This window comes from Trachemys scripta, chromosome 19 (assembly GCF_013100865.1).
Source record: "Trachemys scripta elegans isolate TJP31775 chromosome 19, CAS_Tse_1.0, whole genome shotgun sequence".
NCBI lineage: Eukaryota > Metazoa > Chordata > Testudines > Emydidae > Trachemys > Trachemys scripta.
This window is the reverse complement of record NC_048316.1, coordinates 15,167,483-15,183,963: the sequence shown is the minus strand read 5'-3', so window position 1 is coordinate 15,183,963 and position 16,481 is coordinate 15,167,483. Positions and strand designations below refer to the sequence as shown.

The 16,481-nt window shown below is 41.0% G+C and overlaps 1 protein-coding gene across 1 annotated transcript in view; it reads right to left on the bottom strand.

Annotated features, from left to right (window-relative positions):
* The window catches only part of UBR4 (ubiquitin protein ligase E3 component n-recognin 4), a 117,407-nt gene that overhangs the window by 74,654 nt on the left and 26,272 nt on the right, over positions 1-16,481 (bottom strand). The window contains exons 21-30 of the mRNA XM_034753664.1: positions 14,172-14,273; positions 12,657-12,757; positions 11,758-11,956; positions 11,200-11,388; positions 10,775-10,838; positions 6,119-6,310; positions 4,954-5,024; positions 4,674-4,821; positions 3,922-4,149; positions 3,326-3,496 (exon numbers count right to left, since the gene is read on the bottom strand). Of these exons, the coding sequence (XP_034609555.1) occupies positions 3,326-3,496; positions 3,922-4,149; positions 4,674-4,821; positions 4,954-5,024; positions 6,119-6,310; positions 10,775-10,838; positions 11,200-11,388; positions 11,758-11,956; positions 12,657-12,757; positions 14,172-14,273 (1,465 nt within the window). The remainder of the gene's footprint in view (positions 1-3,325; positions 3,497-3,921; positions 4,150-4,673; positions 4,822-4,953; positions 5,025-6,118; positions 6,311-10,774; positions 10,839-11,199; positions 11,389-11,757; positions 11,957-12,656; positions 12,758-14,171; positions 14,274-16,481) is intronic.

The window sequence follows — 16,481 nt, the reverse complement described above, 5'->3', positions numbered from 1 at the left end:
AATTTAAGGCCAGAAGGTACCATCATGATCACCTAATCTGACTCACTGCAAACTGCAGGCTACAGAACCTCGCCCACCCACTCCTGTAATAGGCCCATGTGACTGTACCTTCATGAAGGTACTACTGGCTGAGTTACTGAAGTCCTCAGATCTTGATTTAAAGACTTCAAGTTATAGAGTATCCACCATTTACTTTAGTTTAAACCTGCAAGTGACCTATGCCCCACGCTGCAGAGGAAGGTGAAAAACCACCAGGGTCTCGGTCAGTCTGACCCAGGGAAAATTCCTTCCCAACCCCAAATATGGCGATCAGTTAAACCCTGAGCCTGTGGATAAGACTCAGCAGCCAGACACCTGGGAAAGAATTCTCTATAGTAACTCAGAGCCCTCCCCCTCCAGTGTCCCGTCTCCAGCTGTTGGGAGATATTTGCTAATAGCAGTCGCGGATGGGCCATGTGCCATCGTAGGCCATCTCATACCATCTCCTCCATAAACACTAACCAAGCTCAATCTTAAAACAAGCTACGTTTTTCGCCTCCACTACTCCCTTTGGAAGGCTGCTCCAGAACTTCACTCCTCTGGTGGTTAGAAACCCTTATCAAATTTCAAGTATATATTTACCGATGGTCAGTTTCTATCCATTTGTTCTTGTGCCAACATTGGCCTTTAACTTAAATAACTCCTTTCCTTCCCTGGTGTTTATCCTTCTGATGTATTTAGGAAGAGCAGTCATCTCCCCCCATATTCTTCATTTTGTTAGGTTAAATAAGCCAAGCTCCTTAAGTCTCCTCTCATAAGGTAGCTTCTCCATTCCGCTGATCATCCTAGCAGCCCTTCTCTGCATCTCTGCCAGTTTGAATTAATTTTTTTTAAACATGGGAGACCAGATTTGCACACAGTTTTCCAGATGAGGTCCCACCAGTGTCTTGTATAATGGTGATAACACTTCCCTATCTCTTGTGAAAATACCTCACCTGATGCACCCTAGGATTGCATTAGCCTTTTTCACGGCCTCATCACATTGGCAGCTCATAGTCATCTTGTGATGGACCAATACAAACGGGTCTATCTTATCCTTTGTTGCTTCCAACTGATATATCCCCAGTTTATAGCAAAAGTTCTTGTTGTCTAAGTGCATGACCTTGCACTATGCACTATTAAGTTTCATTCCATTTCTATTACTCCAGTTTTCAAGGTTGTAAAAATTTTACAAACATAAGAGAGACCATACCGGGTCAGACCAATGGTCTATCTAGCCCAGTATCCTGTCTTCCGACAGAGGCCAATACCAGAGGCTTCAGAGGGAATGAACAAAACAGTCAATCAAGTGATCCATCCCCTGTTGTCCACTCCCAGCTTCTGGCAAATAGAGGCTAGGGACACCCAGAGCATGGGGTTCCATCCCTGACCATCTTGACTAATGGCCACTGATGGACCTATCCACCATGAACTTATCTAGTCCTTTTTTTAACCCAATTACAGTTTTGCCCTTTATAACATCCCCTGGCAATAGTTCCACAGGTTGTGTGAAGCAGCATTTCCTTTTGTTTTAAACCTGCTGCCTATAAATTTCATTGGGTGACCCCTGGTTCTTGTGTTGTGTGAAAGGGTAAATAACACTTCCTTATACACTTTCTCCACATTAGTCATGATTTTCTAGACCTCTATCATATCCCCTCTTAGTCATCTCTTTTCCAAGCTGAAAAGTCCCAGTCTTATTAATCTCTCCTCATATAGAATCTGTTCCATACCCCTAATAATTTTTGTTGCCTTTTCCAATTCCAAAATATCTTTTCTGAGATGTGACAACCACATCTGCATGCAATATTCAAGATGTGGGCGTACCATGCATTTATGTAGAGGCAATATGATATTTTCTGTCTTATTATCAATCCCTTTCTTAATGATGCCCAACATTCTGTTTGCTTTTTTGACTGCCACTGCACATTGAGCAGATGTTTTCAGAGAACTATCCACAATGACTCCAAGAACTCTTTCTTGAGTGGTAACAGCTAATTTAGACCCTATCATGGTATATGTATAGCTGGGATTATGTTTGCTAATGTGCATTACTTGGTATTTATCAACACTGAATTTCATCTGCCATTCTGTTGCCCAGTCACCCAGTTTTGTTTGATTGTTTGTAACTCTTCACAGTCTGCTTTTGACTTCAATATCTTGAGTAATTTTGCACCACCTGCAAATTTTGCCACATCACTGTTTACCCTTTTTCCAGATCATTTATGAATATGCTGAACAGCACTGGTCCCAGTACATACCCCGGGGGACTCCACTTCTTCTCTCTCTCCACTCTGAAAACTGACTATTTATTCCTACTCTTTGTTTTCTGTCTTTTAACCAGCCACTGATCCATGAGTGGACCTTCCATGTTATCGCGTGACTGCTTGTATGATATTCTGGTCCTCCTCTGTTTTGGCTATACCTCCCAACTTTGTGACATCCACAAATTTTATTAGCGCACTCCCACTTTGTGCGCCAAAGTCATAAGTGAAAATGTTAAATAAGATCAGTCGCAAGACCGGTCCCTGAGGAATCTCTGAAGTTACTTCACTAATAACCTCCCTCCAGCCTGACAATTTACTTTCAGGATGACCCGGCCTCCCCTTGAACTAGTTTCTTTATCCATCTTTCTAAACTGTCATTAATCCCCATCTTCTCCAATTTAACGAATAGTTTCCTGTGTGAAAATGTATCAAATGCTTTATTGAAATCCAGGTAGATTAAATCTACTGCATTTCCTTTGTCTAGAAAATCAGTTACCTTCTCAAAGAACGAGATCAGGTTGGTCTGGCAACAATCTACCTTTTGTACAACCGTGCTGTATTTTATCCCAATTACCATTTACCTCTATGTCCTTAACTACTCCCTCTTTAAAAAATTGTTCTAAGACCTTGCATACAACTGAGGTCACGCTAACAGGCCTGCAGTTTCCCAGATCACATTTTTTCCCCCCTTTCTTAAACCTAGGTACTATATTTTCAATTCTCCAGTCATAGGGTGCAACCTCCATGTTTACAGATTCATTAAAAATCCTTGCTGCTGGGCTGACAATTTCATGTGTCAGTCCCTTAAATATTCTTGGATGGAGAAGATCCAGGCTCCCCAGTTTGGTCCTATTAAGCTGACTGAGTTTGACTTCCACCTCGGTTGTGGTAATTTCTACTTCCATGCCCTTGTTCCCATTGGCCACCCTCCCACTGCCCCCAAGCTGCTCATTACCCTTATTAAAAACCAAGGCAAAAGTGATCCCTCCCCTTGGCCCAAAAGCAAGCATTTGAATTAGCAAATCAGCCAGTAATCATACCATCAACTGATCGGTCATTTCCACTGTCTTGTCCAAAGTGTGCAGTTCATTCAGAGCCTGCTGCGCTCGGCTGCTGCTGCCCATGGCTGAAGCTTGCTGGAAGTTGATCTGAATGGCATCCATTAGGAAGCTCAGCATATCCAACACCAGAGGAGCAAAGGAGAAGTTGGCCTACAAGAAACAGATGTGGCAAGTAAAGCACAAGACATACCCATGAAACCTCCATAGCAGCAGCATTTCACAGGCAGGTAAGTCTTTGAAAAGCAGTTACAGCACCGTTATCATAATAGACAAGTTACTTGATTCTCAATTGTCTAACTACCAGTACAGCCCACTCCACAACCACTCTGTACCACACTCGACTGTTTCTTACCGGCATTAGACACAAAAATCCAGTGTTAACTCTCAACACAGAACATATTCCCTACACTAATACTGTACTGGCATAACACTAAATCAAAAAGGTAAAAGTCTCTAAGTTAGAAGCGCTGGCTACTGTAAAGAAAGCTTTATTCTAGGAGAACAAAGAATCCTGAAGAACTACTTACACAGAGGGATTCTGATGGTTGAATGAGATTTCAACGTGACAACAATACCTGGGATTGCAATTCCTCTCGACAGCCCTCAACATTTCGACACAGGCTGCTCTTCTTGGGTTTCTCTTCATCAGGGCCTTTCCCATCATTGATGGTGACCTTGGATTTATCTGCAGGGGAGCTGCTCGCATGGCGGATGACACTCTCAGGCACTCTGGGTTCACTCTGGAATGCAGACTCCTTCATGGTAGAGCTGATGCCACTGCTGGGAGTTCTCTTCACCAAAGCCTGGGAAAGACAAAGCACTATTGAGGGCCCAATCCAGTTTCCATTTAAGTCAATGACAAAAACGCCCAGTGATTTCAACTGGAGCAAAATTAATTCCTTAGAGTACATTTTCAGAGAGATAAGACAGCAATAACCCTGTACCCTACATGTCACTTTCCTTTTAGACGTTGTATTAGACAGGAAGTAACATTGTTGGCAGCTGGTGGGAAACATCAAAAGAGCAGAGATCTGGTAAGTGGGCAACATGAAGTTGACCTACAAACCACAAGTTAGTTATGTAGGTTCAAAGTCTTAATTAGTATTAAGAGATCTGCCAATATAGATCCTTTTGGCGAAGGGGGTGAAATCATTAAGTAGAAAGCTGCAAATTACAGGGGAGTGATGAAGCTTATTCTAAAGTAGACCCCTCCCATATATTGATATCACAGAATAACTATTGTGCAATATAAGACTTTGCAAAGCCAAACTTAGGCAACCTGTAATAGTTGCAGGACAGTTTAAATTTAGCCATGAAGATCCTTTACCAGGCAACTGCCATCTTCCTTCGCTCCACAGTCACAGAAGAATGAACCATATTTGGCGTAAGAAATCTCATGGTCCTTGTGACAAACTTTAGCACAAACCGTGCAAACACCAACCCCATCCACCATCTTACAAGTGTGACAGTGGTACCTGTACAAAAGAAACCAGACAGGTTAGAAACTATAGCCCCTCAGATTTAGCATATCATCTCTTCCCCAATTCTGAATGGCCAGTAAACCCAGGCTGATATTCTGTATAAAGGAAGACCTGGAGGGATCTTACCAGTGTTGGTTCATGAATTCTTTCTGTGTGATGGTGAAGGTGCAGAGTTTGTTGCAGAGAGAATCTTCATCCTGTTTAGGAAGGAAGATCATTTAGTCAGTGCATTACATATCTACCTACCTACTCTGGAGTCGCTTGATACAAAGGAAACCCATTCTCTGATAAATTGGCATTTGAAAACAGTGAGTTTTACCATCATCTAAAACAGCAGGCACCAAACAAAATCACTTCATTTTACATCCAAGAAATATTGGACAATAATTAAAATAAGATATTGGGGTCTGAATTTAAAGGAATAAATTACTGATGGCAGCTTTAATCTTAAAGAGACATCTAAAAGCCTACCCCAGTTAAATTGGGTATTAATGTAACAGAGTCAGAGAACCAGCTATATAAGACCAGCAACGTCTTACTCAACATTTCTGCTCTCAGTCTTCAGCTCATCTCTGCTTGCTTTACTGACAAAAAAGTCTTTACCTTTGTCAACACTGAAAAACTAATCTACACCAGAATGAGCTGGATTTTCTTCTGTCTTATGTAGCTACCTTCTAATTGCAAAATCTTTATAGCTGACAATGATTTAAGAGAGGACACAGATGGGCTTTCAGATCCCAGGTTAAGATTGTCCAACATGAAATTATACTCTTTATAAGTCAAAACACAATATTTTTCTACATTTGATCTGGAAGCTGTACATATAAATCTAGAAGGCTACTGTGACTCTCACCACTAATCTACATAATAAGATTACAGGATTGTCATTCTGGAGCCTAGAAGTTGAGTCAATGTGAAGCAATGGAAACAGCTACAAGCATGGTTTAGAGCTCTTCTGATTAAGAATATCACAAGATTCAATCATCACTGGGATTCATGGTCTGTCACTCTCCAATCTTTAAGAGACATTTTGAACTTTACAGATTACACTCGTAAGGTGTATAACTACAGTAAGGCATGTATCTATGCCATGCTGTGAGTGCTAGACCACTGTGATATCAGAGGTAACTCAACCAATCACAACCCGTACTCTACAGCTAATTTGCATCAACAATTTAATTGGTTGTATAAGGGATACTGTGGAGATGGATTACTTAGTCCATCTGCTACAACCATGCAACAACATCGGCTTTCAGCTACTAGTTGTGAACACCACACTATGAGAACTTACTGAGTCTTCAGCTTGAGAATCTTCCTCTTCCACCGCCAGCTCTTCCACCCAGTCTGAATCCACCTCGATAGCCCGTTCCTCTCCATCAACAGAAAGATGACTGGGTCCTTGGCCGCTGGTCTGGCTCAGAGCATTAGTGACATCAGCCAGATAAGAGACAATGTGGCATGTACACTCCAGTATAGTAACATGCTGAAAGCAAAAGTTTAATATGAAAAAAAGAGAAGGAATACTTAAATCCTCCTGCATCTATTTTTAAATGAGCACAAATGTGAAAATATCTCCAATTCTTAATGACACAGATTGTAAGGATTTGTGTTACACTCAGAAATTCTACCACAGCACATAACTGATTTGGGATTTGCAAGGTGGTTTGTGGTATTGGTTCAGTATGGAGACAGGACATTTTCTCTAAAAAGTTTAAGAAGATCTCTCAAGGGTGGGAGGCCTGAGAGGCTCTGATTTGTGGGCATGCATATTGCACTAGCTACTCTATCCAGTTCTTGTGAGCTGGTAGGATACTAGAACTACCAAATACAAGTAGGTCTCAACCTCATGCCAGATGACAAGAACAGAATGGACAGTGGAGAGTAGATGACATCTTCAGTTCACTGGTGAATCACCTTTGTTAGCAAAATGCCCAGAAAAGATCCTGCAATTTTATCCGCTTGCAGCATTTGCATTAGAGGTATGAATCTTCAGTTTCAGGGAGACATTAAAACAATAATTATATATAGTCCAAAAAGGGCAGATTGTAAGGCTTTGATTTGGGCCTGAATCTACAGTCTGTGCCTATTCACTACCATGTATATAAGGAAGATCAGAGAATTTCCCAGGTGAAGATTTAGATTTTACAAGGTACCAAACACTTATCCAAACAAAAATACATTTACTAATGGTAACTAATTATTTTAACCTGTGCCTGTTCCCTGAATAATGAAAATCCCTAACAGCTTGCCTACAATAGAAAGTTTTGCCACTATACTGATATAATTCAAGTGGCAATGTCCTCTTCCTCCAGTTTGAGCAGGGTCTCAATGCGTGGATGAGACGACGGTGTGGGGAGGAGGGGTTTAGATTTATTAGGAACTGGGGAAAGTTTTGGGAAAGGGGGAGCCTATACAGGAAGGATGGGCTCCACCTAAACCAAAACAGAACCAGATTGCTGGCACTTAAAATTAAAAAGGTCATACAGCAGTTTTTATACTAAGGGCTAGGGGAAAGCTGACAGGTGCAGAGGAGCACATGGTTTGGACAGAGGCATCCCTTAAGGGAGAATCTATTACTGGAAATTCTCTATGTCCTAGTAAGGAGGAGAGAATGGAAGATAAAATATGGGTAGGATCTGATGAGAAACAGTCATATGAAAAAGAGTCCCATTCAGTAACATCATGTAATGGCAGACAGCTAAGAAGTGACAATTTTTTTTAAGTGCTTATATACAAATGCTACAAGTCTAAATAAGAAGATGGGTGAACTAGAGTGCCTCATATTAAATGAGGAGATTGATATAATAGGCAACACAGAAACTTGGTGGAATGAGGATAATCAGTGGGACACAGTAATACCAGGGTACAAAATATATCCGCAAGACAGAACAGGTCATGCTGGTGGGGAAGTGGCACTATATGTGAAAGAAAGCATAGAATCAAATGAAGTAAAAATCTTTAATGAACCAAACTGTACCATAAAATCCCTATGGGACAGTAATTCCAAGCTTGAATAATAAGAATATAGCAGTAGAGATATACTACCGACCACCTGACCAGGATGTGATAGTGACTGAAATGCTCAGGGAGATTACAGAGATTATAAAAATAAAAAAACTCAATAATAATGGGGGATTTCAACTATCCCCATATTGACTGGGTACATGTCACCCCAGGACGGGATGCAGAGATAAAGTTTCTTGACACCTTAAATGACTGCTTCTTGGAGCAGCTAGTCCTGGGACCCACAAGAGGAGAGACAATTCTTGCTTTAGTCCTAAGTGGAGCACAGGATCTGGTCCAAGAGGTGAATATAGCTGAACAGCTTGGTAATAGTGACCATAATATAATTAAATGTAATATTCCTGTGGCGGGGGAAACATCACAGCAGCCCAGCATGGTAGCATTGACTTTCAGAAAGGGGAACTACATAAAAGTGAGGAAGTTAGATAAACAGAAATTAAAGGTACAGCACCAAAAGTGAAATCCCTGCAAGTTGCATGGAAACTTTTAAAAGACACTATAATAGAGGCTCAACTTAAATGTATACCCCAAATTAAAAAATATAGAAAGAAAACCAAAAAAGATCCACCATGGCTAAACAACAAAGTAAAAAGGAGTGAGAGGCAAAAAGGCATCCTTTAAAAAGTGGAAGTTAAATCCTAGTGAGGAGAATAGAAAGGAGCATAAACTCTGGCAAATGAAGTGTAAAAATTTAATTAGGAAAGCCAAACAAGAATTTGAAGAACAGTTAGCCAAAGACTCAAAAAGGAATAGCAAAAAAATGTTTAAGTACATCAGAAGCAAGAAGTCTGCTAAACAACCAGTGTGGCTACTGGACGATCGAGATGCTAAAGGAGCACTCAAAGATGACAAGGCCATTGCGGAGAAAGGAAATGAATTCTTTGCATCGGTCTTCACGGCTGAGGACGTGAGGGAGATTCCCAAACCTAAGCCATTATTTTTAGGTAACAAATCTGAGGAACTGTCCCAGATTGAGGTGTCATTAGAGGAGGTTTTGGAACAAACTGATAAACTAAACAATAGTAAGTCACCAGGACTGGATGGTATTCACCCAAGAATTCTGAAAGAACTCAAATGGGAAATTGCAGAACCGCTAACTGTGGTATGTAACCTATCATTTAAATCAGCTTCTGTACCAGATGACTGGTGGATAGCTAATATGACGCCAATTTTTAAAAAAGGCTCCAGAGGCGATCCCGGCAATTACGAGCCGGTAAGCCTAACTTCAGTACAGGGCAAACTGATTGAAACTATAGTAAAGAATAAAATTGTCAGACATATAGATGAACATAATTTGTTGGAGAAGAGTCAACGTGTTTTTTGTAAAGGGAAATCATGCCTCACCAATCTACTAGAAATCTTTGAGGGGGGTCAAAAAGCATGTGGACCAAGGGGATCCAGTGGATATAGTGTACTTAGATTTTCAGAAAGCCTTTGACAAGTCCCACACCAAAGGCTCTTAAGCAAAGTAAGCTGTCATGGGATAAGAGGGAAGGTCCTCTCATGGATCAGTAAGTGGTTAAAAGATAGGAAACAAAGAGTAGGAATAAATGGTTAATTTTCAAACTGGAGAGGGGTAAATAATGGTGTTCCCCAGGGGTCTGTACTGGGACCAGTCCTATTCAACATATTTATAAATGATCTGGAAAGAGGGGTAAACTGGAGGTGGAAAAATTTACAGAGGATACAAAACTACTCAAGATATTCAAGTGCAAAGCCGACTGTCAAGAGTTAAAAAGGGATCTCACAAAATTGGGTGACTGGGCAACAAAATAGCAGATGAAATTCAGTGTTGATAAATGCCAAGTAATGCACATTGGAAAACATAATCCCAACTATACATACAAAACAATGGGGTCTAACTTAGTTGTTACCACTCAAGAAAGAGATCTTGGGAGTTACTATGGATAATTCTCTGAAAACATCCACTCAACGTACAGTGGCAGTCAAAAAAGCGAACAATGTTAGGAGCCATTAGGAAAGGGATTGATAATAAGACAGAAAATATCATAATGCCTCTCTATAAATCCATGGTATGCCCACACCTTGAATACTGTGTGCAGATGTGGTCGCCCCATCTTAAAAAAAGATATATTGGAACTGGAAAAGATGCAGAAAAGGGCAACAAAAATGATTAGAGGTATGGAACAGCTTCCTTATGAGGAGAGATTAACGAGACTGGGACTTTTCAGCTTGGAAAAGAGACGACTAAGGGGAGATATAGAGGTCTATAAAATCATGACTGGTGTGGAGAAAGTAAATACGGAAATGTTATTTACTCCTTCTCAGAACACCAGAACTAAGGGGTCACCACATGAAATGAATAGGTAGTAGGTTTAAAACAAACAAAAGGAAGTATTTCTTCACACAACACAGTCAGCCTATGGAATTCCTTTACCAGAGACTGTTGTGAAGGCCAAGACTACAGCAAGGCCCAAAAAAGAACTAGATACTGTACATTCATGGAGGATAGGTCCATCAATGGCTATTAGCCAAGATGAGCAGGGATGGCGTCCCTAGCCTGCCAAAAGCTGGGATTGGGCAACAGGGGATGGATCACTTGATGATTCCCTGTTCTGTTCTTTCCCTCTGGGGCACCTGGCATTGGCCGCTGTCGGTAGACAGGACACTTGGCTGGATGGACCTTTGGTCTGACCCAATATGGCCGTTCTTTTGAATGCAGTTATACCGGTATAAAAGTGCTTATACTGGTAAAGCTTATTCTGGTTCAGGAAGGAAAATAAGCTATACTTCTATAAGGCACCTTTATACGGATATAAAGATGAGGCTTATGATAGTATAACTATATGGGGCGGGGGGGGGGAATAAAAACATCCCTAACACTTATACCAGTATAACTTTTCTCATGCAGACCAGGGCTCAGACCAAACACTGAGGATTGAGAACTGCCTGTGTTTCTTACCTTTCCATGCATGACATTAGCATTCATTTTTTCTATAACGTTCTTTTGAGACAGGTATTTCTTGCTATAGGATAAAGGAAAGTTAAAAAAAGATAGTTATAGAACCAGCTCTTAAAAGTTATCAATTTAATCCTCACTGATTATGATCCCAAGTATTTAGTCTGTTAGTTTTACAACAGCATTACGCAAATCATTAAGGTAGTGGCCACTAAATCATCAAGAGGAAAAGGGAAGGACCTCCATGGTTCCAATACAAGTCTCCATAAAGGCACTTATCCCAACTACCACATATTCCAACAGGTGGCATTCTGAACTATGGGGCAACCACACAGCACCCACTCGCCCTCCCCTCTCCACTATCAAACTCCCAAGAAGTCCAACACACGAAGATAATTAATCACCAACACAGGTCTCATTCTTCTTACCATCTGCCCAGCCAATCGACTGCCGCACTGTGAAGCTGGAGATGTCCAGCACCTTGCCCAGCACTGGCCAGAGTTGCCATCACAACCATGAGCTCAGGGAAGCCTGTTCCATCACCATTGGCCAACATTTCCGTTGCCATTGGTATAAGGGTACTCAGCAGAACAGTGCACACGCCTTCTCCGACTTGGCTAATCAACAAGAAGAAAGTTTGAGATGCATTAAAATCACCCATCTACACCAGTTTAAGCTGAACTTTTCTGAGGGTATCTAAGCAGTATATTAGTCAGCACCAGACAGGTGCAAATTCTAACATGCACTAGTGTGTCGCGCATTAACTGCCCCATATGGGCCCTGCTGGCACACACTAAAAGTTCCCTAGGGTATGTTAATGTAGTCCCGTTTCAAATAGTACTACATTAATATATACTAGAGAACAATAGCAAGACAATGCCCTTACAGCATGAGAGATCAGCAGTATTTAACAGACTAGAAGGTGTCTATGGAATATGTATTTTACATTATATACTATTGATAAGTCACATAAGATTGTTCTCTACCTGTTTTCCCGAACAATATATGTTGTCAGAAGTTGCAGCAGCTGCCTGTTCTCTTGAACAACATCCAATTGATCTGAATCTTTAGGTGGTGACATGGTCATCCTGGTTAACCAGGCCTGTAGGCGTACAGGCTCAACACAGGCCAACTGGGCCAAGGAGCCACATAGTCGCAACAGACTGGGGTTAGGACTCTTCTCAGCTAGGAGACAGAATTATCAGTGGTTGATATTGCGGCTGTAAATTGAACATGCCTGACGACAATTTTCTTTCTATTATTAAAAGCAAAATTCACTGGATTCCCTAAAGTGCATGCAATTGGAGACAGTCCCACAGCTATCCCTGTTACTAGCATCATTCTAATTCTATTCCTCCATTCATTCCCCCCAGACACTTATTCTCTCTCTCATACACTGGGGGTAACTAAATCAAGCATGACATAGAAGTGAATTGTGTAATTTTCCAGCTTGTGGTCATCTCTAGCTGTTCATATGCATATTGAAGATATTGCCAGACAGTCCCCTCGTGCCTGCTCCTCCAGAGAGCTAAACAGTCTGCTTAACAAACATTCACCTTCAAAAGAGGGATTGCTGAAATACTAGTTAACTCAGAATAAGCTTTTACTACACACTGAAAGGGCAAATAGTTAAGAAACAATGTGCACCGTGGGAGGCTGCCAGGGGAGGGACAGGGACAGAACTGAAAACTGAAGCTAGAGAGGAGGAGGGGACAGAAGACAACAAAACACTAAAGATGACTGGGAATGGGTACACGTAGTCTTCAGTATCTCCCAAAATTTTTTCTTTCAAGCATTTTCATACTGCAGGTCAATTTATGTAGAACAAGAAAAATGTTAAATGGATATCAAAGTTCTAATGCGGAGATTAAACACAGTCACTTACTCAACTGGAAGAGTTTGGTGAAGAATTTCAGAACTCTGTTACAGAATTTTGCAGAGAGATTTTCATTGGCTGTTGCCATCATGATCTGGACCAGTTCTCCACTAATTGAGCGAGAGAAAACAAATCATCAGGTCAAACCTTTCAAAAATGCACTCATCTCTTTTCTTCACTGTTATTTATATCATCTTAGATGCCAGGGCAGAAACAGTTCATATGCTGCAGAGTACTTGGTGGGGGCGAAGAGGGGGAGGAGGAGACACGGACGGACAGACACCTAAACAAGACAAAACTCTAAACCCTGCACCCAGCACAGTAAGGATGGAGTACTGCAGGCAGCTACCTTCCATTCTTAAAATTCCATTTTGAGTTTCACCAGAAAAGAATGACAACAAAAACCATGGTGATGGGTTGTCCATGAAGCAAAGCAATTACACTCCAAAGGGAAATATCAAACAAGTGCCAACACGACTTCCCTTCAATGTTTATTAGAGCCACACGGAGTCATGCTGTAGTCAGTCAGCTTAAAATTAAGGCTACTTAACAGAAGAGCCTAGTTTAAAAAATGCTTGCAGCTGTGAGGTTGAAGCAATTTCAGCCTGCTGGTAAAATAATCACATCTTTTGCATATTGTCCTCTCCTCCACTCTCTGAGGTACTAACTCCTGGTTAGGAGCACAACATTAACATGCTTTTTCAATCTGGCTGTATACAATGCTTTCAGAGCAATGCCATCAGAGCCTTAGCTCCAAATTCAGAGAGGTATGCAAACCTCAGGAGCTCACAGAACATGAGCAATCTGGTAACAAACCAGGGTTCTGTCACAAAAGGGGCAAAGCTGATTTCAACATCTTCTGTCATCATCTTCTTGCTTACTCTTTTCTCATTTATCTCCCATCCCAACAGTGCACACAAATCAAGCCAACTCCCCCATCATGCTACTTTAGCTTGGGCTGAACAAAACAAAGTAGAGAGCATGTAAAGGATGTCAATCAGCTTTGCAACTGAAATTAACTCTCCCCCTGTTCATCACTTCCTACACTCTTGCTGTGCTCTGCTGTCTTACATCCGCACTACCTTGTCTGCATACTCCAAGACAGGAAAAAGGCATTCTTCAGGAGACCAAGCCAATGCTATCCTGGGGTAGCACTGAGAGAACAGGTGCTACTTTACCAGTAGAACTGACAGGCAAATTAATTCAGCCTCTCTCAAGAGGTTCTTTATGCTGCCTCTGACAAAACGGATGTATCCAAAGACTCACACAACCAGACACTGAAATGACGACTAACAGAATATTTTATCTGCAGCGTCAAAGCAGAACAACTCTCTCTCTCTCACTTGGGAATCTTTTCACACTTACAAAATCCCACATCTCTCCAAAGGGCAACATGTTCCTTGTGCAGATTATATGAACTTCGCACTTTCCTGTACAGAAGCAACAGCATTCCACAAATGCTAAGTGTGACAAGACAAGGATTAACAGAGGAGAAAACAAGTCCGCAATACTCCATCACCTCACCTCTCCGAGAAGAATTCCTCCATGGCTTTCCGGGCCTGGCTGCTCTCCAGCTGCTTCTCCAGATGCTGCAAACACTCCTCCAAAATTGACTCATCTAGGCCACTGTGGATCAAAGATTAAGTATAAAGAAAGGTGCACTACCTGCTCAGTCTTATCTGTTTATTATTATCTGTCAAATATAGGATCAGAAACTATATGTGAAAATGATGGTTTGAAAATTTATAAATAAAGTAAAAAATGGATTAAGCCTAAACTGATCATGCCTCAGTTTCCCTCCTTAGGTGGGCTCAACTCCAAGATGTCTCATTGTCACATTTGGTGTTGCAATCTAAGACTCTGGGTACTAACAAGGCACAGATGGTTGTAGGGAGGTCCTAGCCAGGGCATTGGAAAACATCCAGATAAGAAAGTAGGCTCTCAGAATGGAGCACTACATTAAACAGTTTATAATCTCCTTTGGGGAGGAGGATTTAATAGAAAAGCCTTAGTCAAGGAAGAACCTTGGGACACGGTTCAGGAGACCTTTGAGAGTAACGTAGTAAACAACAACAAATATAAAAACTCCCATAAAAAGGAAGTGTGTATTGAAGAATTATATGTAATGGTCTTGTGTCTGCAGGACACAAAAGGGGTTAAGAAATCCTTCAAACAGTTAAAAGTACAGACTAAAGAGGCTGCAGACCATGACCAAGTGACAGTCACAGCATCAGAACAAACTAGCAAGCAGTTAACTTTGCAGAGGGCACTGACCCACTCGCCCCATCCACCTCTTCGGGAAGAGGATGATTCAGACGCTTACTGGAAAAGAGACAAAGTGAAACTTCATGGATTCACAAAGCACCAGTAATCTTTAAAGGAACGGTGGGTTGTTGTACTTAACTAAATGATGTGAAAATTTAAATGTGTTATAAATAAGTAGTTAATCTGATTTGTTGTTTTAACTGGTTTTATACACTATATAACATACGCTGTATGTTCTGTGCCACATCACCTTATTTAAAATTGTATTTTTGTTTTAACTTATTTGGGGCTTTATTTTTGTTGCAACAAAAATTAAGTTTGTGCATAATTAGAATACACACACTTTTGTGATCACACACTACTGATTCCAAAGTTTTTCCCTTGTTATCTGGAAATACATCCTGTAGCAAATATTCTCACATTGCATGCAAAAGCCAATAACATTTTCATTCTCTAACAGGAAGTGTAGAAGATAACCTTCTGAGTTTCTTCCATCCACAGGGAATCAATGTTAAAAAGATGAAATCTCATTATACATAATGTTTTTACCTCTGAGTTAGCTGGTAACAGTACCTGTTCTCCAAGGTTATTATGCCTGTTGACTTACAGAGGGAGAACGAGACGGGAAAAGCCTTAAATCTATCTGGTTTGCAATGAGAAAGCTGGCATTAATCAGCCTAATTTAATAGCCAGATGCAAACAAACAATAAGGAAAAATTTACCAAGTGATTCTGATTAGCACCTCTAGCCTTGATCTCATGCTTCCTGTACAACTCCTATTTGTCTAGTAACAGCCACAAATTATCCACGTTCAAATATTCAGCACTGATGAGTACTCAGCTGGAGTACTATGTCCAATTCTGGATGCCACATGTCAGGAAAGATGGGGGAAAATTGGACAGAGTCCAGAGGAGAGCAACAAAAATGATAAGAGGTTTAGAAAACCTGACCTACGAGGAAAGCTTAAAAAAACTGGGCATGTTTAGACTAAGGGGGGACCAGATAGTCTTCAGATACATTATGGTCAACTATAAGGAAGACAGTGATCAGAAGAAGTAATGGGCTTGATCTGCAGCAAAGGAGATTTAGGTTAGATACTGGGGGGGAAAATAACTAAGGGTAGGTAAGATCTGGAAGAGGCTTCCACAGGAAGTTGTGGAATCATCATCATTGGAGGTTTTTAAGAACAGGTTGAACAAACACTTGTCAGGAATGGTCTAGGTTTACTTGTACAGCCCCCTTCGCTGAGGCAGGACTCAATGACATCTCAAGTTCCCTTCCAGCTCTACATTTCTATGATTCTATGTGATCCAACACTCAATTCAGGTCGATTATCAAATCCACACTGCTTGTTCAGATAGATATTGCGCTATTTAAAGTTTCTGTCACTTGGATAAAATGTTGTTAGGTTTTAATCAGCAACTACAGTAGCATAGTACAGAAAAGAATAAGCTAAGATGTGGCCTTTCCATAGCACAAATAAAAACATTGAACAACAAATGGATCAGGATAATCCTTGTGGCACCTTAGAGACTAACAAATTTATTAGAGCAGATCGGAAGAGCGTCG